Source organism: Phodopus roborovskii, unplaced genomic scaffold, assembly GCF_943737965.1.
Source record: "Phodopus roborovskii unplaced genomic scaffold, PHOROB, whole genome shotgun sequence".
NCBI classification, from domain to species: Eukaryota; Metazoa; Chordata; class Mammalia; order Rodentia; family Cricetidae; genus Phodopus; species Phodopus roborovskii.
The window spans coordinates 134,926-157,206 of record NW_026126087.1 but is presented as its reverse complement, the minus strand read 5'-3'; the positions used below and the strand labels follow the sequence as shown (position 1 = coordinate 157,206).

Genomic DNA, 22,281 nt, shown 5'->3' with positions numbered 1-22,281 from the left:
TTAAGCCTAAATTTAGTTCTTATGCTTGTTCTTTGACAATTTCATTCAGGTTCATAGCACATTCTGTTTACTTTCAACCCCCACACTCTCACATCCCCAAGACCTCTTTTATTCCCCTTCCTCCTTACAGATCTCTTCCACACAAAACCCTCTGATTTCGTCCAGGACAATCTGTGTGGTAAAGGGCTTTGGAATCGTGCATTAATACCTGGCAGGCTCACTTTTTGGTACACAACTCAAATCAATGACTACCCGTTCCAGAACCTTTCAGTTGGCTGAAGTTCACCAGTGAGGAGTAGAGCCCCAAAGGAGACCTTCGTCAATCAGTGATTTGCTGTTGACTGGCCAAGCCTTGTGCAGGACCAGCGCCAGCAACCACAGCTGCTCCGAGATCATGTTCGAAATGGCTGTGTGATGGCCTGAAGATAGCATTTCACATATCTGACATTCTTTCCCCTCTCTCCACAGTGTTCCCTGAGCTTTGGGGGCTGTGGTATAAATGATTTGTGAACCACTTCAAAGAAGGAAATATGTGCATGGTACTGTAAACCCCGTCTGAAACCCATGGTAAAACACCCATATGCACAAAATTTTAAAAATGAAAAGTATTTAAGAAAATAACATGGAGTGGGGTATGTGGTACCCAATGGCAGCTAGTGCAGGCTTCAGTGGCTCCTTCTCAGAAGACTGGCATCTTCCCAGTCCTGAAGATGCTCTTAGTTAGTCTGATTTTCCTTTTGGCCAGGTGATCTTTTCTCTCAAGAGACTGTGAAACAACTCTGGGCAGCAGATGGGATTTTGCAGATACATTTCCATCTCAAGGATAAAGGGCAACAGGACCAGAGTATTCATCTGAGTGCTTCTATTTGCCACTTGATCTCAGATATCTCTGATCAAGTGAGTTGGGCCTCTAAGTAGGAGGTGCCAAGGGAAGTGACTGGGAGTACTGAAAGCAGTTGTAGCATATGAATCAGGATGACATGTTTGGACCATGCCAAGAGGAACCATCACTGCAGTTCTGCAGGGACAGTGTAATTTGCAGAATCTGCCCTCCATGCCAACTCTGAGATACCTCCTCCACACTTGTCCTATTCTTCACCCACAGTAATCAGGCAACATGCAGCAGGACTGTCCTTTAGAAGCTGCTTTCCATTGTGGACAGAAGACATAAGAAGCAGCTACTTGTGCCAAGCAGTCTGGTCTGCCAGGCACCAGGGACTGCATTCCGTGTCTCTGTAGCTACCTTGAAACATGTTCTGTGCAGGTGGAGAACACAAATCCAGATTCATGTGCAGGATCAGGACTCAGAAATCTCAAATGAGGTCCTAAGTGCATTTCCTCTACTCCTTTCTGGTTGGAGGCCTAGGCAGGCAGATCATGTGTGAGGAGTTCAAAAATCGGTCTGTGGGAATTGATGGGATTAAGGGATCACTAGTGGATCTATATGCCTGGGGTGAAGCCATGCCCTGCTCTGCAACCTTGTTTTTGGAGGAAGCAGTCTGAACATTCCCAGTTATGAGGCAGATGGCTCAGGGTACAGCCTTGCACAACTCTCCCCTCCTGTTGCTGGGCTAACTACTACCCCATATATTGAATCAATTACTTATAGGCCTCACACTCTCCATTGTCCTTCCCATGCAGAAATGAAGAGTTCTTGGTTTCTGAGACCCTCATTTTAATGGCGCGGTCACCATGGGTATGGTGTGTGAACCACACAGATCTTCCAGAATGACACACAACTATAGACACCTAGGAAAGAAGTGCTAAACATCCCTTGGGTCCAGTCACCAATGCTCCAGGCATTGCCTTATTACCATTACTGCTGGCACATTTAGGCATGGAAGGAATGGTCAGGCTGGGCCCTGCCATGTCTACACACTCTATGAGGTGTGGTTCCCTTTGACCTTCTGATACATACAGAGTCTGGAACTCTGTTGCTCATATAAACTTGTCTCCAGTCGATTTGTTTGTCCTTATCTTCTTGTGGGGCCATGGTCAAGATATGTGGTCCTTTCCCATTCGTTGGTTTCCTTGACTCCAAGAGAGGCTGGAGGCAATCTGACTTGTTCCTGCCTATCTGGTGGCCTCTGGGGTACAGGGTTCAGCAGAGATCCAGGTTCTAGGTGAGGAAGGCAAACCAGTTGCATTCATGACATCAATGTACATGAATTTGTGAGGTCATGTCAGTCAGCCATGTTTTCCCTTTATAGCCATAAAATAGGAATTATGGGAAAGGGGTGATCCCAGAGACTGTCGTATCTCTGAGACACTTGGGAGAGGAATGGAATCAGTGGCTTGAAAAGTAGAGTGGCCACCCAATTCAGAATTGGAGTGCCCTGTGAACCATGACCAGAAGAAAGGTCTCCTTTGAACTAGGCCAGCCTTGAGACTCTCTGCCAGTTGTCTTTGTCTGAAGGCTTCTTTCTGCCTGTGGACACGAGCGATACTTCTGAGCATCTTTGGTTAAGCTGAGGTAATACATCTGGCTGAAGTACATTTATGAAGGAGTAGTGAGTGAGTGAGTTGATATATGAATGGGTGGGCATGACTAAGTAACGGGTGAGTGCCTGGGTAGGCAGGTGAGTCCTACAACACCTAAGCTGTCCTGATAAGGACAGGGCACTTTTGGCTCTTCTACCAGGCCATGTCATGGAGGGTCTCTGAGCATTTGGGGATGCCCTGCTCTCACTCAGTAACCAAACCAAGTCCCTGCTCTACGAGAGCATCATTGTTCATGGGGCCTAAAATCAAGGAGGGTGCTGGGGGGACAGTCACTTGCTCTGCCTTTGACCTGCCATATTGTCCTTGGAATGTTACTGCCCCCTCCTTCTGGTTCACCTCTCTGTCTGTAAAATGGGCTTGAGGAGGAAAGTGTGCTCCTTGAAGTTTGGAGGAACAATTCCTGGCATCTTCGCAAGTGCACACATGGAGGAATTGTTCTGTGCCAGGCACCATTCGTAGCTTCTTGAATCATCAGAGTTCTGTCAGTCTTCTGCAAGGCTGTTGCCAGACAGCCTGTCATGTTCTGAGCACAACTTCTGCAGCAACCCCTCCCCTCATTAGCTACACTGACCCTTCTGAGATCTTGCAATAAGTGCTGCCTCAGGGCCTTTGCACTTGCTGCCTGGTGCATAATCTTCTCTGTGGGGTCCCTGTGGCTCTACTGTTGAACTGACAGACTTGCCCCCTGGATCCACTAGCAACCAGCCAGAATGGCCTGTTCCCACCGTCTGTGCCTCCCATCCCTTGTCTGTATATGGCCTGCCCTTTCTCTCCTTTTCTCTGCCTGTTCATCACAGGATATTCAGCCTGTTTGCAGAGGTGGCTGTCTGCTACATTAACACTTTCTGCACACTCAGGGTACACAATATGTTTTACTGCGGGAATGAACTGGTGCCTGAAGATGGCCAGTCTGGTGTTCCAAGGATGCTCTCCACAGTTCTAGAGCCTGCTCGAAGGGGGGTGGGTGGGTAGTGACAGGTCAGGATAGGGAGAAGAGAGACAGAGTAAGCTAAGGGCAGAAACTTAGTGTTCTGGGTACTGTGCTGAAGACTGCAGGGAGCCATGAATGTCCTATGAAGAGCCATTTTGAGCCTCCTCGGGATAGGGTGGCTACCTAGGGCAATGGTGTTGAATAGGGGAGATGACAAGAGCTGGCTCTAGGAGAGGAGCCAGAGTAGAGCCTGCATGGAAACAAGAACAGATGATGAGTTACTCAGTGGGAGGGGAAGGCTATCGCCAGTGCACTCTGACCCTGCTGGACAGAAGGCACGAATTAGGTCTCATTGCATTACTCGGGGCAGTCCCTGGGGCCACCGTGTCTAGGCCCATGTGCTTCAGGTATGACCCTCCCTGCCTCCCTGAAGAAGGCAGATATCAGATGACAGGGCTAGGAAGAGAACCTGTGATCCCTGCTCTGTGTCAGAGGGAAGAGAGCAGGAAGGGGAAGAATGGGTATAGCAGTTGCTGTCCTCACTAGATAAAATTTCCTACAGGACCAGTGCACTCACTGACCAAGGAGATGCAAGGGGGAGCTTGGACCCATTTGACTGGGACTGTGGGGACAGGGAACACAGTCCTTTCTAGGAGGGGTATGCTAACATGAACCTATAGGACCATATCTACTACCAGGGTCCAAGTAGAGTTCAGGGCATAGCATCATGAAGGAGCCATTGTTTGTAGAACAGGAGGTACATTTAGGAAACTTCCAGAAAAGCAATGCTATACCACTGTCTCTGGGATCTCAGCTTCTAGCACAATGCATGGACACAGAGGGGAAAAAAGGATTCAGTTCTTATAATGGATGAATGCATTCTGTCACCATTGCATGGTTTGATGAATCTATACAACATACTGAATGATATTGAATGGGTATCTTCAAGGGCATTGTGCTGTTCTCTGGTTCTTCCAGGAAGACTTCCTGTAAGTGACATGGAGGGTATAGATGGCTTGGTGTTCTGGGTAATGTTAATAGTAGCCTTGACAGAGTCTAGAATCACTTAGAAAATGGGCTTCTGAGAATGTCTGTCTTTCTTCTTCCTCCTGTCTGGCTCTAGCAGGGTATTCTGTGACAGCTGGCCATTGCAACCCAGGCTAATAAACTGGTCATTTTTCATTGTCTACAGTGTTTTATAGTGGACAAATGCATGTTTTTCCCAGTTTATGCCTTTGATAGACTCATTTTTATGCATCTTCTTAATCAAGGTTCATGTAGTCAATCTATGATGATATTTGGAAAGCAGTTCCAGCTGGACTACTGAAGATGGCATTGGTTCATCAAGGAGGATAGTTCAATGGCTACCTTTCTTCCCCTTCCTCTACTTCTTGATCCTGCAAGGGTTTGTTATGAGGAGTTTTCCTGTCAGCCTGCTCTCAGCCTCATTGACCCCAAATAACACACAGAGATGGTGTATTAGAAATGAAGTTGTTGATCTGTTACTAGCATTTCTTATTGGCTTGCTGCCTTAAATACTAACCCATTTCTATTAATCTAAGTATTTCCACGTGGTCTTATCTTACCAGAGAGAGGGCCAAGACCTCTTCTCGTTCAAGTCTCTACATCTTGAATCTCCCTACTACATCTCCCAGAATCCTCCTTGTATCTCAGTCCTTCTTGTCTTGCCTTCCTATTTGCCAACAGTACTTTATTCATTAACCAATAAGAGAAACATATTTACAGAATGACATCACAAGGGAGACTTCCCTTGGGAAGTATTTAAGAAAACACCCTGCTTGACACTGTGCAGCAGGAGGATATGGCTCCTGCCCTCACTATCTCTGCTCCAGTGAGGGTCCTTGTCCTCCAGTCCTATGCAGACAGAACCCTTGATCAAGGCAGCAGTGGGATGGGGAATATTCAGCCAAGTACCTCATTTTGTCCATACATGATCCAAGCTGGGAAAGTCCAGATGCACAGTTGGGAATATCAAGATAAACAGGACGTGAAGGAAACTTTCTAGCCAGCTATCAAAGCCAGAGTCCAGGTTGGATGTGGTATAGTCTAGGTGGACCCCAGGTCTGGAAAGTATACAAGCCTCTCTTTTGTATTGAAGAGTTCCTCAGGAAGGCGTTCAGGGCAGTACACTGAGGGACTGGAGGGGTAGGCGGGAGTTCAGAGGGCAGAGACATGCTGGGACAGAGAGAGGGTGCTTGGAGATGCTCTCATCTGTAAGACTCTGTGGCGAGCTCTTCTGGCATGGAGAGCCTGACCTAGCAATCTTGTGTGAACAAAGATTCTTGGAAATTGAGGTTAGAGTGCAGCCTGGCAGATGGGATTGCTGGAGGAATATCACTCCCATCCCCTGCCTCATGCTCCTTTGTTCATGTGGGAAACCTCAATGTTCCTTCCACATCTGGGAACTTGGAGTCACTTCAATAAAAGTGGATCTCATTTCTGTTCATTAAAGGGTTAGGGAGAGAGGATATAGCAGCTGTGGTTTTGGGATCAAGAACAGAGAGCAGAATTTTTGGGGAGAATCTTTGAGCTATGAGGAAAGGTGACTGTTGTGATGGACCCTGTGTTGGTAAGATGGGGCCACTGTCCCCAGTAGATGGGCCATCAGGACAGCTTTTCTTTGGAGTGATTTATGTGTGAAGACTTTGGAGGTCTCACACTGAAATGGGTCAATATTCACAGAACCTACAGAAGCATGTGTTACAGGCTTTGAGTGACAGGAACTTGTGGGGTCCTATCCCTGCCCACCTGAGGCCTAGGCGAAAGCATCACTGCTTCAGATTGCCTGACATTTGGGTTGCCATGGAAACCGTGTGGTCTGTGGGTAGACAAGAAAATGGGCCAGTCCTGGGCCTTAGAAGAGGGATTTCTTCTGTCCCTCCCCCATCTCTGCCATCTCTGTGCAAAGATAAATGACTCAGCCTGTGGTCCACCAAAGAGAGCAGTGGAACTGACTCCGACTGTCTCTCCAAAAGCATCAGGTCTCCCCACTGTCTCCATCATGGACAGGGTACACAAGGCTGTCACTGTGTGAGATGCAGTAGATATTGGTTATGCAGCCAGAGATGCCTAATGAAAGGTCATGCACCCCAAAGCTCTCTGGGCCTCAGCTTTTCAGGCATTCTGTCCTTCCCAGCCACTATCAACTACCTCTTACCCAGGTGTCTGCCCAACACACTGGTCCTGCAGGAGTGTTCATTGAATGTCTCCTAACTCTACACCTCACTGCCTCCACCAGGGGCTAGGTGATCAGAACTCCTACTATGTGGAGGCAGGAAGGGAGCCTGCATCTGCTCCAGTTATCCAGTCTTGGGAAAGACCTGGGCAGCTTTCTGTTCTAGGTAAAATTTCACTCTCCCCTCACCGGACCTCATCTTAACTACTTACTGCAATGGTCCACAAAATAGCCTGAGTTTCTCTGGAACAGGCAAACTGTGCCTGTGGCTAGCAGCTCTCCGAAGGCTGTGAACCTAACACCAAGTTCTCTGGCTGCATCCTGCTTGGGTGTGAGAGACTCTGCTACTATTTCCTCCTCCTTCAGGAGTAGGCCCCAGGGCTGGGACTGTGGCTCAGGGGACAATGGTTGATGCTATGAGGTCATGAGCTTGAACCACTAGGAACCATAATGAAAGACAGGCATGCCTGCACACAGGCTTGTAATTCTACCTCTGGTCATGTCAGAGGTGACTGACATACTGGAGGATGTCTTGATTTTTTCTGCATCCAAGGGAGGCTTTAGTTTCAGGGAGTGACCCTACATCAAGGCAAGAAGTTGTAGAGTAACTGAGCAGGACACCAATTGCCATGCTCTGACCCCCTGCATCCTCTGAAGAAGTGTTGGCAACAGACCTAGGTTCCTGGCTGTAATTTCATAAGTGGTTTTTCCCTAGGCATGAGGGCAAAACTAGAGAATTTGGTCAGGGATCTGATATAGCCTCCCCAGGCATCAGAATGCTATGGGATGTTCTTGCATCCCACAGGGTTGGTGCCAACAGGGAGAAAACAAACTTCTGTGGCCAACCTAGACCTATGGTCTCTGTTGGGAACATGAGTACTTCAAATTTTTGTTCTTTTGTTTTTATTTATGTTTTCAATTTTCAGTTCTGTGAATGATATCTGGAGTCTGTTGCCTCTGCCCTCCCAGTTAGGCACCGTATCAGCAGCCCAGGTCAGAAGATTAGTGTAGCTGATATCTATACACAGACCCATCATGAGGCAAAAGCCTCCAGTCACAAGACTACCCCAGCTACTCAGTGACTGTTGTTTTCGTGGTCACGTGCTAAGCTGCATGTGGGCGTTGCGCAAATCCTCCCCAAAGATGCTGAGACCTCAGAACCAGGACTGAGTATGCCCAATTCCCTAGCCCAACCTCCTCACTGGATTCAGGTGGTCATGTGACTCTGCCCCTGCCTCCCAGCACCAAGAATCAAGCTGGGCAGTTTCTGTGTTTTCTGTGGACTCACCTCCACCCACGGAAGACAGTCTGAGCTCTTGGCCTTGCCCTCGCTAAGGACAAAGCTGAGTCAGACTGTGGCTTAGACTCTCTACATATCCAAGAAGCACTGCAGGCTGACTTTCCAACCCACTTTTCTGGTAAGAGGCCTCCTATCATCTGCCCTCTGGGATTTAGTCATGGAAGGGCTTTATGGGTAACCAAGTAGATGGTACCAAGCACAGGTAGTCTGAGGAGAGGTGGTGGGAGGACGTTCTGGTGGTGGCAATACTTTTAAAAGCCTGACTTAGTACAAGGGGTTTGTGGCATCTTCATCTGACCCTGGTCTCAGAAGAGGTCCTGTGTACAATCAGGGTTAACATGGCAAAGGGTGGAAGTCGAGAGGGAGATTGAGAATGAGCAGCAACCTCGAAGGTCTGAATTCAGCTCTGCAGGGCAGAACTCTTTAATCAGGTTAGGTCCACCCTTTCCTTCCTTGTCCCCCTGACTGTGGTCATTGCCCTGCCAGATTTTCTTCCTGATCTGCAGTGAGATGCTCCTCCTCTGCCACTCTTCTGACTCTGTTACTCTCAAGGGTACTGAAGGCTTCCAACCAATAGTTCTCACTCAGTTGATTTCGGGAGGAGAAGGAGGGCTTCTTTTCCCTGCAGCCTCTCTCCTTGTTGCTGCTATGTCCTGGCTTCTTTTCTCACCCAACTTCCTGAGCAATTACTCTGGAATGAGCAGTGATCTAGAAGAAGGAAGTGATCAGAGAAGGGAAGGGAGAGTGGAGGCAATGAATTTGTCAACATGAGGACAATGTAGATAACTCTGAATTCTTTAATTTGTAACTCTTTAGTTTTCAAGGGGGTAGTTGGCAGAGGGTTATTCACCTTCTTGTGTTCAAGATCTCCTTAGGCAAGCAACACACTGAGATTTCATCTTGTTACAGAGATTAGTTCCTAGGATTCCTTGTTGCAAGCTCCCTTTTCATCCATCAGACAGAAAGTGGAAGTATAGACAAACAGGTGAAATCTCAAAGATCCTTGGGTCCATCGTGAAAGGTGTAATGAATAAGTAAACCTGCGTAAGCAGCAACATGATGCCTTCATACCTGGGGTTAAAAAATGTGCTTTCAAGGTGGCTGAAGAATGATGTCTTATTTTGCATGACAAGAGAACTTAAGTAACCCATTTTCCTTCCACTTGTCCATTTTAAGCTTCCCCTGAGACATCAAAGACCAAGAGACAAGAAAAATGGGCTCCATTGAAAAGAAGCAGGGGACCTTCAGATATACAGGTAAAGACACTTCCATGATGCTGTGTTGGTGCTTATATAGTATGCACATGGCATCATGTAGCTCTCAAGTCTCCTCAAGTTCCTGAGAATGGATTCCTCTACAAAGAGCCTCTGTTATATTAATGTTCCTTAAACATATTTTGAGTTGGGGTGAGTTTAATCTTCTACTTCTTTAATTCTTGATTGCAGTTTACTAAGGACGTTATGTATGTATACACACACACACACACACACACACACACACATATATATATATATATATAATATTGGATTTTTCTTCTCGTCACTCATATATTTTATCTTCTCTCATCAGTCAATGATTTTGCTAACTTGAATCTTTTCAGTACTTTCTTCTTGACAGAGCATTCCAGTTTATAAGCATAATTCTAGCATAGTTGGGTGAAAATTCACTGTATCATTTATAAGACATTCCAAAGGGTGTTCTCCTTGAGCAAATGAAGTACTCCACTACCGAAAACAGGGTACCACTAATGTGCCAGGCAGTGCTTCTCTGTGATTCCAAATAACTCATGGATTTTCCATACTATCTAATTACTGAAAGGCTGCCCTTCTTGGATAGCAGACATTGCCTTAAGTTGTCCTGTTAAGTTCCCTCACTCAGCCTCAGAAAAATCCAGAGATAGTTACATTTACAGAGGGGTCTGAGTCTGAGCACCCTACAAGCCCCGGTGGCTCATTTCTCACTGTTCCTGTAAGTCCCAAACTAGTGCAAACTGTTCACATGGTAGTGGCTGTCTGGACCTGAAACATTCTTACTAATGGAGTAGACACCATCTACACCAGGATCATTCACTGTGCCACTGGCAAAGGAAACCCCAGAGGGTCTTACAGCACACTATCATAAATAGCACCCACCCCACTCACTGTAGTTTAGAGATGGATGCTATTATGGCTCTGCTAAAGCCCTAGCAGACAGGAAATGTCGGTGGTACAGTTTGTACTGCAGGTAGGGACTAATGAAAACGCCTGGCCAGCAGTAGCCCTGACTAGCCCAAACAGATTAAGGATTTGCTAAAAGTCATCCAGGCCCTAGATGGCAGTGCCATGATTTGAGTCCAGCTTGGTTATTTACCATCCCTTGTTCATCACTGGCTGCTTCAGCAAAGTGAGTGTACTTTTATGGAATGAAGACACACACACACACACACACACACACACACACACACTAATTCATCTGAATCCAGAAGACTTGTGACAAACAAGGACACTGACAAGCCAACAGTCTTTTGTAAATGAGGGAATGTGTTGGATGCATGACTTGTCATTGTAAGGGAGGGCAGCCCCCTGGCGTCGATACAGGACACACCCAGATACCAGGTTATCAGCACACAAAGAAAGATTTATTAAGCTGGAGGGGAAAGCAGGGAGGCAGTGGCTGCAAATGCAGACAGCAGCAGCAGCAGTGAGCAGTAACCAGAAAGCAGGTGATTTTTTGCAAGAGTGAGTTTTTAAGGAGAAAAGAGGGCAGTTTGTGCCATGATGAATTGGCAAATCCTGATTGGCCATGTTAGCCAAATAATGAATTTTGACTGCTGGACCTTAATATTTTGCCTCAGAATGGAGTCAGTGGCCAAATGAGGGAATAGACCTTGAGCTAGCTTTAAGAATTCACTCTAACAGTTTTTAGCAAAGGAGAGGGAAAAAAACAAGGGCAAAACCTGTCTGAACCATGTTTGTCAGGTTTGAGGCTGTGTTGGCTATGCGCTGGCCAAAATGTTCAGCGTAACAGAAAATACCTCTCTCCATGGATCTTTTCCTTTAGTAAACAAAATATGCTGGTGCCAGTGTTAAAGGAAAACAGTGATGCTAAAATGTTGGGCAACCTGAGTGGCTACAATCAGAAGGCACCGGAAGACTTTTACTTTTAGACTAAAGTGACTTTTTTGCTGGCAGTCACTGACAAGCTTGAAAATGTGTGATTGCATGAGAAGATACATACTGATTATTTGAACACATTGACTACACTGATGTATCTAAGGGGGCAAGTGACTTTTCAGACCAATTGCCTTTAAAGCCCATGACCCTTGATCTTGATTCTTGGCTGAGAATTACAGGGCTAAAGTAGATGATGCACAGGAACAAAGGCATGCTCAAACAACAAAGCACATCCATGCAGGAAGCCACTTGTGTAGTTGGACACAAGACCTGAAGAAGAGGAAGAGGAAAGGATGGTTGTCATGACCAATCCAGGAAAGAAGACAGACAATAAATGAGCAAATGAGCAGTCCATGACTGAGCTATGGGAAAAACAAATGAATTTCTGTAAGCTGACAGAGAGCAACTCCTCTGTCATCATGTGTGACACTTAATAGTGAAATAGTAGATGACTTTAGAGTTAGAAAAGAGGCAAGGGTGACTCATTGGAAGCCAGCTGCACAAGCAGTGCTGGCCTTAGTGCACTATGCTAAGTGTGGTGCACAGAGCATCGTATGCACCTTGCATGCATAATTGTACACTACAATTCAAAAGAGTCCACCAACTTGTCCAAGGCAGCTCTCTTGTTTTAAAAACTGCTACAAAACTGAATCTTTTCTCTGCTACATGAAGTCTCCAGGAAATGAGAACTTCTACTTACCATGGAGAAAGAGTTCAGCCACTACAGAAGTGCTTGATGAGGGGTGGGGAGGGAGGATGGTAGAGCAGCCAGTGGTGTACAAAGGTCTGAATCTACCATTTTGGCGGATGAAACCTTCTGGGATAATCACTCAGCATCCTGGAACTGAATATTCATGATCCAAAAGGGGGCCCTAGGTACAATCCTCATGGTACTTCTATAAGGAAGTGAAAAGTCTTGAGTGTGCCTCACACCAAGCAGTTGTTGTTGACATAGCTCAAATGTTGGGTTCTCTTATCTCTGTATTCTGCTACTACAACAAACGAGCTTGTCCTTCACAGCCAGGCATCCCTATAGGAAGAATTCCAGAATGACAGAGGCAGAAGCTTAGGAATATTTGAGGTATCCTGAAAGAGGCTCACTGTTCCTTTTGTATTGGGGGAAAAGTTAATATATAGCAAATTCTGAGGGTAAGTAGACTAGCTGATGCATCAAATATTTTTAATTTTTTAATTCAGTTTTTGTTGCATGCCTGTGTGCCTGACTGCCTGTGTGTATACCACGTGTTTGCAGATGGAATCAGAGGCCAGAAGAGGGTGCCAGAATACCCAGAGATGGTCCCAAGTACCACGTCCCAAGTACACTTATGTTCATCACAAATCCTGTTATATTATGTTTTAAAGGGTCCAAAGGGCCCTGTCTGCTGTGACTGTGCTAGGAGTTTGCCCACTGGGTGTTTGTGAGTTATCCTTTGGAGAAAACTGGTAGTTTACTCACCCTCCCATAGTGCCACCCCTATGGTGCAGCATGTAGCACATTGACCACTGATGTGCTTTCTATCTTTCATCCTTTCCCATTTCAGAATATAATGATGGCGAGAGCTGTGTTCTTCTAGGAAGAAAGAGATACTGTGTCTCTTCCCTGGGTTATACTGGCAAAAGGAAAGGTCATTATCAGCACACTGGGCATGTGCTTCTGCCTTCAAAATCCCAGGGTGACAGTGGAAACATGGAGACGCGAGATCTTCTCTGGGAACCCTCAGTAAGATAGTAAGTGACTAGGCTGCCTGGTTAGTGTGTAGCAGCCCCTGGGACTATGCAACTCTTTCATTTCCTCTTCCCCTGGGATCTTCTCTTCCTGGGAAACCAGAGATGCAGTACTCCATAGAAAAGGGATGGTGGCTGAGCAATACTAATTGTACCTTTGCTATCAGTGTGGAGAATGAGGATGCGTACAAGAATTATCATCCTTCCTCCTCCTTCTATAGCACACCATATACTATGCGACGTAAGAGTAGAGAAGATCAACATATGAAGAACAAAATTCATATCACAGTGTGGAGAGATGGCAAACCTCAAAAGAAAGAAGTGAGGCAGCACACAGAAGATGGAACGCTGGGGAGCTGGTTCAAGGTCACGGTGAGTGTTTTGGTGGCCACTTCATTAGAGTATTCTGAAACCCAACAGAAAGAAAACCACAGAGAGTAAGACATATCGGTTACCTGGAGGGAAAGAGTGACTATATGTACAGAAGGTGTGTTGAGGAGATCTGTGTTTGGCACAAAATAAGGTACCATGGCAGAGGGCCCCATGGAAGTTCTTTATAGCTAGCTAGAAGGCCAGGAAAGAACATTCAGGATATGACTGCTCTCCTGCGAGATTCCATGTTGTCTCTCTTATGTCCTGTTCCTTGTTTGTAAATTTAGATTCCATGTGGCAGAAAGTCTGACAAGACACAGCTGATGAAATCAGTTCACAGCCTTTGCAGAGTGCCCTTCACCGCAGTGGACGTAAGACAGGATGGTGAAGCCAGCTAGGATGGTTTGGGGGATTGAGCAGGAGGCCAGGCTCAGCGGGGTTTAGCTGCCTCTTAATATTTTCACTTCTTTCCCCTCTCCTAAGTTCCATTGTGACAAACATCGGATCCGGTTCTTTGTCCAGGATGCTAGCATTGCCTGTGCATTGAGGGATGTCAGCTACAAGATTTATGATGCAGAGAGTCAGAAGGTATGTGCTGGAGGCATTCTCTGTACCTAGCCCTGGCACAGGCTCTGGGCTGAGAGGTTCTTTAGGATTAGAGTTCCCCGTGCTCACTCTGTCTTTTCTCCCCACAGATCCCTGTTTTTGTCAATCCTTCAGATGTACCCTACTCTGTGCTGAATAGATTCACAGGAGAACAAATGGAGCAGCTAAAGGTACCGCAGTCTGAAGGCAGCATGTTTGTTCGCTTCCCAGACCCCGCTCTCCTTCCTCTCAGTCCCTGAAGTTCTCCAAACCATGACACACAACAACACCAAGCCACAGAGCAGCAGATCATCCTCTCCATCTGTGTCTCTGCAGCTGGCCCTGAAGAAAAGATACGATGTTTCCCAGCATGCTCTGAATCTCCAAAAGCTGCACTCTGACCCAGGTATTGCTGGCAGCAATAACTGTAGATCATGGGTGTGGCTAGGAAGAAGACATACATGTGGTAGCCTGTAGAGGGGGCTTTGCTGAGGCTGGTTCAGATGGACCCCTCTCCACCCTCTGATTCCTCTCCCTCCTCCTCCTGAAGACTTGCTGCACCGTGGCATACACATGATTCTGAACCGAAGAAGCTGCATGACTGCCACCCTTCAGATCATCCAAGAGGATTTCCCTGAGGTGTTAATGTTTGGCTGGAGGGCCAGAAGGATGGGGTACAGGAAAAATATGTCTCTTAGGCTCTTGACAGTAATGGTCACTCTAACTCTTGCTCCCCAAAGCTGCTGTCCTTGAACTTGAGCAACAACAAACTTTTCCGGTTAGATAGCCTATTTGATGTGGTAGAGAAGGCACCGCAAGTCAAGATCCTGAACCTCTCCACAAACGAAGTGAGCTGATGAGATTGGGGTTGAGGATGGATAGTAGTGCAGACTGTGGTAACATGAGGCAGACAAAGTGATCCATGAGTGGGAGCAGGGAGACATGGCTCCTGAACTGCCAATGGCTGCCTTTACCAGTTCTCCTCATTCTCTCCCAGCTAAGAACAGTGTGCGAGCTGGAGAAGATGAAGGGGCTGAAGCTGAAAGAGCTGTGGCTAGAAGGGAACCCCTTGCGCAGCACCTTCACAGACAGTTCTGCCTACGTAAGGTACATCATGGCAGCTGACACCTTCCCCTTCATAGATCCCCTTGTCTCCTGGTTGCCTGAGAGACTCTGTGGGAGGAGGCAGGCCTGGTCCTCTGGGAGGATCACAGGCCTGCCCTCTCCCCTGTCTCTGTAATGGGCTGTGCCTGCAGGCCTCCTTTGATTCTGTTCTGCATGCCCCACCTCACCTAGTGTGGGTAGGGTTTCCCTTGTGTGAGTTTTCGGCCTCCTCCGGCAGGCCCTGCCTTGCCTCATCTCAAGGGCACCAGGCCTCCTCTCCGGTCCTGAGAGGAACCTCCAGATCTTGTTCCTGAACGGTCCCCTCTTCTGTCCCAGGCTGCCCTAGAGGTTGTCCTGCCCCAGGCTGAGGTGCTGGGTGATGCTGACATGGACATCACTTCCTCTGGACTACAGCTGGGATCTCTGCCCTCCTTGTGGGGAGGGGCTGGTCTCTCTGAATCTGATCCAGGATTGGGCCATGACTGGGGAGCTGAAGGCTTCCTGGAGCAGGAAAGGGAGGCAGAGTGCAGAAGAGGTTGAGGAGACAGAAGGACTGCCTTCCCCAATGGCTCCACCCCTCCTTCTTTCTCTGTCTTTACCTATGCACTAATCTACCTTGCTCATCATCCTGCCTAGCATATAAAAGGAGCCTTGGGTAGCCTGAGGCAAGCAACTTGATTCCTCGGATAGGACCATATCCCCTTCATCAAATATTTCTTCAGCTTCTGGAAAATGGTTCCTCCCTCCAGGGAGGCTCTTATTCCCCATCTCACTGAAAAAAAAATAGTATGGGCCCCCATGCCTGACTCAGTAGTGGGCATTCATTCATTCCTGCTTTGGATCCCTGGGCTAGCCAGGCACAAGTGAAGGAAATGGCAACAGCAGGGTACCCCTTTCTTCCCCACTTCCCAGGCCCCACTATACCAAGCAAGACAGAGCATCTCTCACTCCCTGTGCATTGTTTCCCTTGTCTTCTTTGCCTCTTCTCTCCCATGTCAATCCCATATCTAGAAAAAGAGTTCTCCCCCGACCCCCTTTCTGTCACCATCAACCACCCCCAGCTTCCCCCATCCTGACTCCTGCATCCCTCACCTTCATCTCTCAACATCCCAGAGAATCCTGGACACTTTTCAAAGTGTCCTGCTCCTTTAAAGGCCTTCAGTGGACCTTTCTGAGACAGGGAAGAGAAGCAGGGAGAGGAAGGAAGTCCTGAAGAATGCCCCCCCCCGGTGTGGCTTCGTGTGGCCCTAGAGAAGGGGGCCAGTGCACTGTGGGTGGGTGATACCCAGGGTTTGGGTAACAGGGAATGGGACCAGAACATACCTGCCTGAAGAATTGGTGGCAGGTTGAAGGCAGGGGAGAAATTCTGCCCAAACTTGAACTGTTAATAATTTCTGTGGCCTTTTCTTTGTGAACAGCGCTGTCTTGGACTGTTTCCCAGAATTGTCTCACCTGGTATGTTCCTGTCTTCACCACTGACTCATCTTCCTCACACAATTGACCTCCATGTTTAATCCCTTGCCTAGATGTGTTTGCCTGAGACACTGATCCATTTTCAACAGCATGGATTCCAGAAAAAAATATTCTAAATGCTGCCCCAAATTATACACATGAAGCACCCCACCACACACACAGAAACACTCTGACAAAGCACGTATGATCACAATTTACAGTACCCCAAAACACAGTGCCCTCTATGATCTCACAGCCAAAAGATTTCCTGATGACTTTACACCTGTCTCTTTATCAAAGTCGCCCTTGGGCCTCATAGACCCCATGGACCTCCAGTGCTACTTCAGTGGTGTGCATTCCCAGCCTTCTCCTTCTCTTCTCAGGATGGCAGGAAGTTACCACTTTCAACTGTAATGGACATTGAAGAACCTCAGTTAATGAAGCCCTGCAAGGTGAGGAAGAAGGGCGAAGAGAGATTTATGGTGTTGCCAGTGGCTCTCTTGGTAGACACAGCATCTGAAATGGCTTTGTATTTTAGGAAAGCTTTAAGGCTTCTGAGGCCATAAAGAATCAAGTACACCAATTCCTACAGGAGTAAGTGCACATGGAACCTTGACTATGGGAGGGGAGTTGGCTAGGCTGGGACACCTTAGCACTAGTCTGCTCAGAGGCCTTTTCAGTTCACCTTTGATGCCCAGGTAAAAGAAATAGCCCATTCCAGCCACCTCCACATCCCACAGGTATTACTTTATCTACGACTATGGAGATCGACAGGATCTCCACGGAGTTTACCATGACCAGGCCTGCTTCTCCCTGACAATTCCCTTCAACCCCAGTGATCCAGATCTGTGAGTGTCACAGTTCATGCTTTGTCCTGGAGCAGTGTGACTCTACTTCCCTCTCCCCCACCAAGTAGAAACAACTGACCCTCAAGAAGCATCTGCACTTGTCTCGGCTGCCAACTCTTGTTCCTCTTTTCTCTTAGGAGTGGCATGTGTGGGTACTGCATGGAGAATCCCAAGGAGTTCCGTAAGTGTGTGATGGGGAAGACCTGGTAGAGTGCAGGAACTGACCATGCGAAGGAAGTACTCATAGAGGCCATGGACCAGGTTGTGATAGACAAATCCCTGATGTTTGCTCCTCACTCCTCTATAGACCTTCAGAGGCAGATGCTGAAGTACACGAAACAGGACATTGTAAACTTTCTCAGGACATTACCCAAAACCCTGCATGCTTTGAGCTCTTTCCAGGTGGACATGTGTTTCCAGACGGTGAGCACCAGCTTTTACCTTGGGGCAGGTGCCTACATGAGTAGAAAGTTATGCAGCACCCTGAGCCCATGCCGTCTTCCCTTTCAGGATACGATGCTCTGCTTCTCTGTTAGTGGATTGTTCAAGGAAGGTGAGTGTCTGTAGAATCCCCTCTCCAGACCCTTTCCACTTCCTGCCCTGGGTGTGCACCCCTGAGAACCCCCAGCTCCCCCCATTGCACGCCTTTCCTTCTTGTCCTCCCTTGTGCTCTTCTGCCCACAGCACCCTGCCCACAGACCATTCTGGTCTGAACAAGGGCTGTGCCTGTCTGTCCCACAGCTCCTGGGTGAGGGAGGGCATGGGAGCTGTGGGAATTGTGGCTCTCATTCCAGAGCCTTACACTTTGGGCCAGTTGCTTAACTTCTGCATTTCCACATTTGCCAGTGGCGCTTATTAAATTCCCGCTCACTTATTAATGTGAAACAGACCAAGTGAACATTGGAAGAGATGTTTCACAGGGAACAGCATGTGGTGGGGGTCCCATCAATGGGAGTGGATCATTTCCCTTGTTGCCTGCCCCATCCCCATTCCCAACAAGGAGCCCTGACTCCAACCCAATAGTTGACTGGTCCTGGGCACTTTCATCCTAAGATTCTGACTGGGGAATGTTCTGTGAGGGTGCAAAACATGTGTAATTTTAAGGATACTTTATTGTTTTCTTATCCTCAAAGTGGAAGGCACCTATCAGGGATGCATTCGTGCCTTCATGCGCACCTTCACTGCTACCCTTGACAGGAGGAGTTCAAAGTAAGTACAGTGTTGTGGGTAGAACTCCCACCACAGCGTGGGGCCAGAAGCAATATAGTGAGGTGGCATTCTCTGGGGGTAGTCTTGCAATATTGGAAGGTCAAGAGGTAGATCAAAGGATCAGAATACCCTAGCAGTTAAGAGCAGGGGCTCCAGGGTTTGAATATCAGTTTTCTTTCTGACCCTCAGTCACTATCACCTTGACTCAATTAACTGATCTCTCCAGGAGACCCTGACTCTTCCTCTGAAAGTGGAAACAAGGGGGAACCAGGTTCTTTTTCCATTGTGTAGGCTAACTGTGTGATGGTTAAATCTCCAAATCCAATGTAGCTTGTAGACAATCTTTTGGAGGAGGTGGGAATGGTGTTCTCTGAGCAGCAGCCAAGGGTTAGACTAGGCAGATCAAATGGGCATATGGGAGGAATCCAGTTGCTGAGTAGCATTGGTTAAAGAGGATCGTGTCTGGGGAAGTGGAGGGATTGTCCACCTCTCCAGTCATCTCAGAGACTGCTTTTCCTCCAGCTTGTGCATGGTGAATGACCAACTTCTTGTGAGGAATCCAAGCCCTGATGAGATCCAGGGTGCCTTTGATGCACCCTTGCCCACATCATGCTCTGCCTTCAAGCCCGTCCTCTCTCAAGAGCAGCAAAAGATGGTGTGGGCTTTCTCCACCCAGTCTGGGATGAAACTTGAGTGGTCTCAGAAGTGAGTGCCTGCTATAAATGTGCACAGGATGGAGCTTGGGGCTGGGGTTGGAAACACATAAAAGTGAATAGTGAAATCTCAGACAACATATGAAAAAACAAACTTTGTCTATATTGTAGTAATGCCCCTCAGACAAATAGATAGGAACACACTGAAAAATGTGTCTTCATTTTGTAATAGGGTATGTAAAGAATTTTTAAAGATAGTCTATTTCTCAAGTGGCATCCCACTCCACTTGGAAAATCCAAAGGAATTCATTACATCAAAACCCGTATAACTGTTCAACAGCTGCAGGTTGTAAAATTAATGTACAGAAATCAATTGTATCACTGTATGCTTGCAACAAATATCCAGCGGGAAGCAAATCCATGTAGAACTGCAGCCAAAAGAATAAAACACTTTAGCACAAGTGTAACAAAAGAGGGAGTGGGAGAGATGCTGGTGGGCAAAATGGCCTGCTGTTCAAGTGTCAGCCCCACATTGTCCCATGACCTCCACACATGCACCATTGTGCTCATGCATCTGCATTCATGGGACACGTGTCTATGTGTGCTCATGCCCTCCCTCACAGCACACTCAAATGCAGGCACAACACATGTACAGAGATGAACACAGCTCATACTCTGATGTCTGAATAAGGTGTCTAAAACTATTTAAAAAATGAAAAAAAAAAAAAATGACCGAAATAATAGGAAGGGGATATCCACATTTGTGGGTATGACAATGTCAGTACCATCCAGAGGATTCTTCACTTTCCCTGAAATCCCTCTCAAAGTACCAAATGGTTTCCTTGTAAAAATTGACATAGAAGGGCTGTAGAGTTGGTTTGGCATTTAAGAGCACCAGAGACTTTTCCTGAGGACCCGGGTTCAATCCCTACCACCAACATGGCTTCTCACAAGTGTCTGTCACTCCAGTTGGATCCCGGAATCCAACACACTTTTATGGCTTCAGTGGGTACTTGCAGGCTAGTAGTTCACAGATGTACATGCTGGCAAAATACCCATACACATAAAATAATATCAAATTTAAACCTTTTCAAACTGGCATGGTGATCCCGAAGTAAATGTGGAAATGCAGTGGACCTAAACTATCCCAACTTTGAATGAAAAGAACGAAGTTAAAAGAGGCATGGTTCCCAGTTTAAAAGCCAGCTGCAAGGCTACATGAAGCAAGGTGATGTGGTGCTTACATTAGTGCCACAGATTACATACATACAGAAGAAACTCCCACAATGATGGTCAGTTGATTGTTTATTACCAAGACTATCAAACTATCACATTACCATGGAGACCAATGATATCTTTTCAATATACAATACTGAGAGAACAGCATATTCCATTCAAAACCAGTGAATTTTGACCCCTAGCACATACTCACACACCCTTTGAAAACACTGGTCATGTGTAGAGAGAGGATCCAAAATTAAGTGTTACTGCATCTATAGTGCCCAAGGAACAAAATATAAGTATAAATATCCATGGCCTTGAATTTGATTGCCAAATATTATCTATGACACCAAAAGCCCAAGCAGCCAAAGAAAACCTGGTAAATGGGAGAGTTAGTGACTGAGCTCCAGTAGTTAAGGAGCTTTCTTTTGCAGCAACAGAGCTGTTTGGGAATTAGTTTGGATTGTTGTAGAGTCTTGTGAACATGCTAGAAATGACTGAGAGATATGCAGTTGAAATAAAAAATTCTCTGAGATGTGCCATACATATTAGTTTAAAAATTATGGGGGAGAATTTGTTTCTGAGTTTCCATTGCTTTTCTGGGGATGTGAGGTGTGGGGTGTTTGTATTAAGCTTCATTATTCTTAGAAACCCCCTTGTGTTTCTGCTTTGAATTCTGCTGAGCAGGTCTTTCTCCACTATTACTAGGGTGCTAAAGTTGGCACACATGTGCCAGGAAATGAGTAACATAGGTTAAGTGGTGGCATCTGTGACCAATGCATCTGTCCTGTAGTAGTAATGGAGGTCAACTCTCCTTGTCCCTCCTCAGGTGCCTTGAGGACAATGCCTGGGACTACAGCAGAGCTGCTGAGGTTTTCACCATGCTCCAGGTGAGATCTGGGAATCAAGTGGGTGACAGATGGGTGTCTCTGGAGCCTTTAGTAAGATGGAGTCTAGGTGATTAGGGGATGGAACTCAGGGTACTGGGCACTTCTGATACCCTGACTCCATTGATCCAGATAGAGAGCAAGATCCCAAAGGAATTCTTCAGACAAATGACTTAAAAGGAGCGTCTGAACATCATCTTCCTCTTGTACATACTCTCCATTCCTTGTTTGTTTCTGAATCTTTGCCCATGACTCCAGCTGTAAGCCTGGCTGACCACAAGGCCAAAGTTAACATGTAGGCCAAGAAACATAGCCACCTTGGGGGTCAATTACTCTGTGTATTTTCGCAAAAGATGCCTGTTGGATTTTTTCATAATAAAGAGTTACTTTGCGCATTGTGTCCTGGATTCTTCTTTGACTGTGGCAGCCATGAGCTAGAGGAGCCAGGACTGAAGGGCCCACACCTCCATTTTCACCACATTCATCCCTGGCCATCCAGACTCAGACCCATAGAGCTTGATTCCATGGACACTTTGTAAATAAATCCTCATGGCAAAAGGCACATGGTACTTCCAGTGATTAGCCTTTGGGGACCATGGACTCTGCCAGATAACTCTACTTGGAGGCCTGCAGAAGCATCTGTGCCCTGGTACAGCCATGACTTCCTGGACAGTGGGCCTGTGAAAGAAGGAAAGTGGTGAGAAGTCACACATTTTACCTCTCCTTTGTGGCCATTTGGGGTGCTTTCACAGTTTTGGGCCATGATCTGTTTCATGATTTATACATAGGTAAGTGGCAAGTGGTCCTTTTCACAGTTCCCCCCATGCTTCCATCTATCTTTCTTTCTATTCCCATTCTGGAAGTTGCTGTGCAAGAAGTGGGGAGAGTACTGAAAGGGATGACTGGGAAGGGGGGCATATTTCCAGACAGAGAGAAACCTGGTGCAAGGGAAACTTCCAGGAATCCACAAGGATGCCCCCAGCTAAGACTCCTAGCAATAGTGGAGAGGGTGCCTGAACGATCTATCTCCTGTGATCAGGCAAGACTTCCAGTGGAGAGATTAGGACTTTAACCCAGCCACACAACCTTCAACCTAAAGGCTGCCCTGCTTATGTAATGTGCTGGGGTGAGAGTAAAACAGAAA

At 46.9% G+C, this 22,281-nt stretch overlaps 1 protein-coding gene across 1 annotated transcript; it reads left to right on the top strand.

The window, feature by feature from the left end:
* The first annotated feature begins 3,643 nt into the window (after nucleotides 1-3,643).
* Nucleotides 3,644-21,215, top strand: LOC127218422 (nuclear RNA export factor 2-like). The gene is made up of 21 exons (XM_051179431.1): nucleotides 3,644-3,840; nucleotides 6,882-6,997; nucleotides 12,623-12,809; nucleotides 13,028-13,178; nucleotides 13,466-13,549; nucleotides 13,662-13,766; nucleotides 13,874-13,954; nucleotides 14,100-14,169; nucleotides 14,314-14,402; nucleotides 14,504-14,611; nucleotides 14,761-14,870; nucleotides 16,286-16,322; nucleotides 16,703-16,771; nucleotides 16,858-16,913; nucleotides 17,060-17,167; nucleotides 17,305-17,348; nucleotides 17,475-17,590; nucleotides 17,678-17,720; nucleotides 18,301-18,376; nucleotides 18,899-19,081; nucleotides 21,080-21,215. Exons 1-21 carry the CDS (start codon nucleotides 3,644-3,646, stop codon nucleotides 21,213-21,215), a joined length of 2,166 nt encoding a protein of 721 aa, XP_051035388.1.
* Nucleotides 21,216-22,281: the final 1,066 nt, after the last annotated feature.

Coding starts and splice junctions, on each gene's coding strand:
- LOC127218422 (XM_051179431.1), top strand. CDS start 3,644: ATGACAAGAGCTGGCTCTAGGAGAGGAGCCAGAGTAGAGCCTGCATGG. Junction 14,612..14,760: donor TGAACCTCTCCACAAACGAA/GTGAGCTGATGA, acceptor ATTCTCTCCCAG/CTAAGAACAGTGTGCGAGCT. Junction 17,349..17,474: donor GGAGAATCCCAAGGAGTTCC/GTAAGTGTGTGA, acceptor ACTCCTCTATAG/ACCTTCAGAGGCAGATGCTG.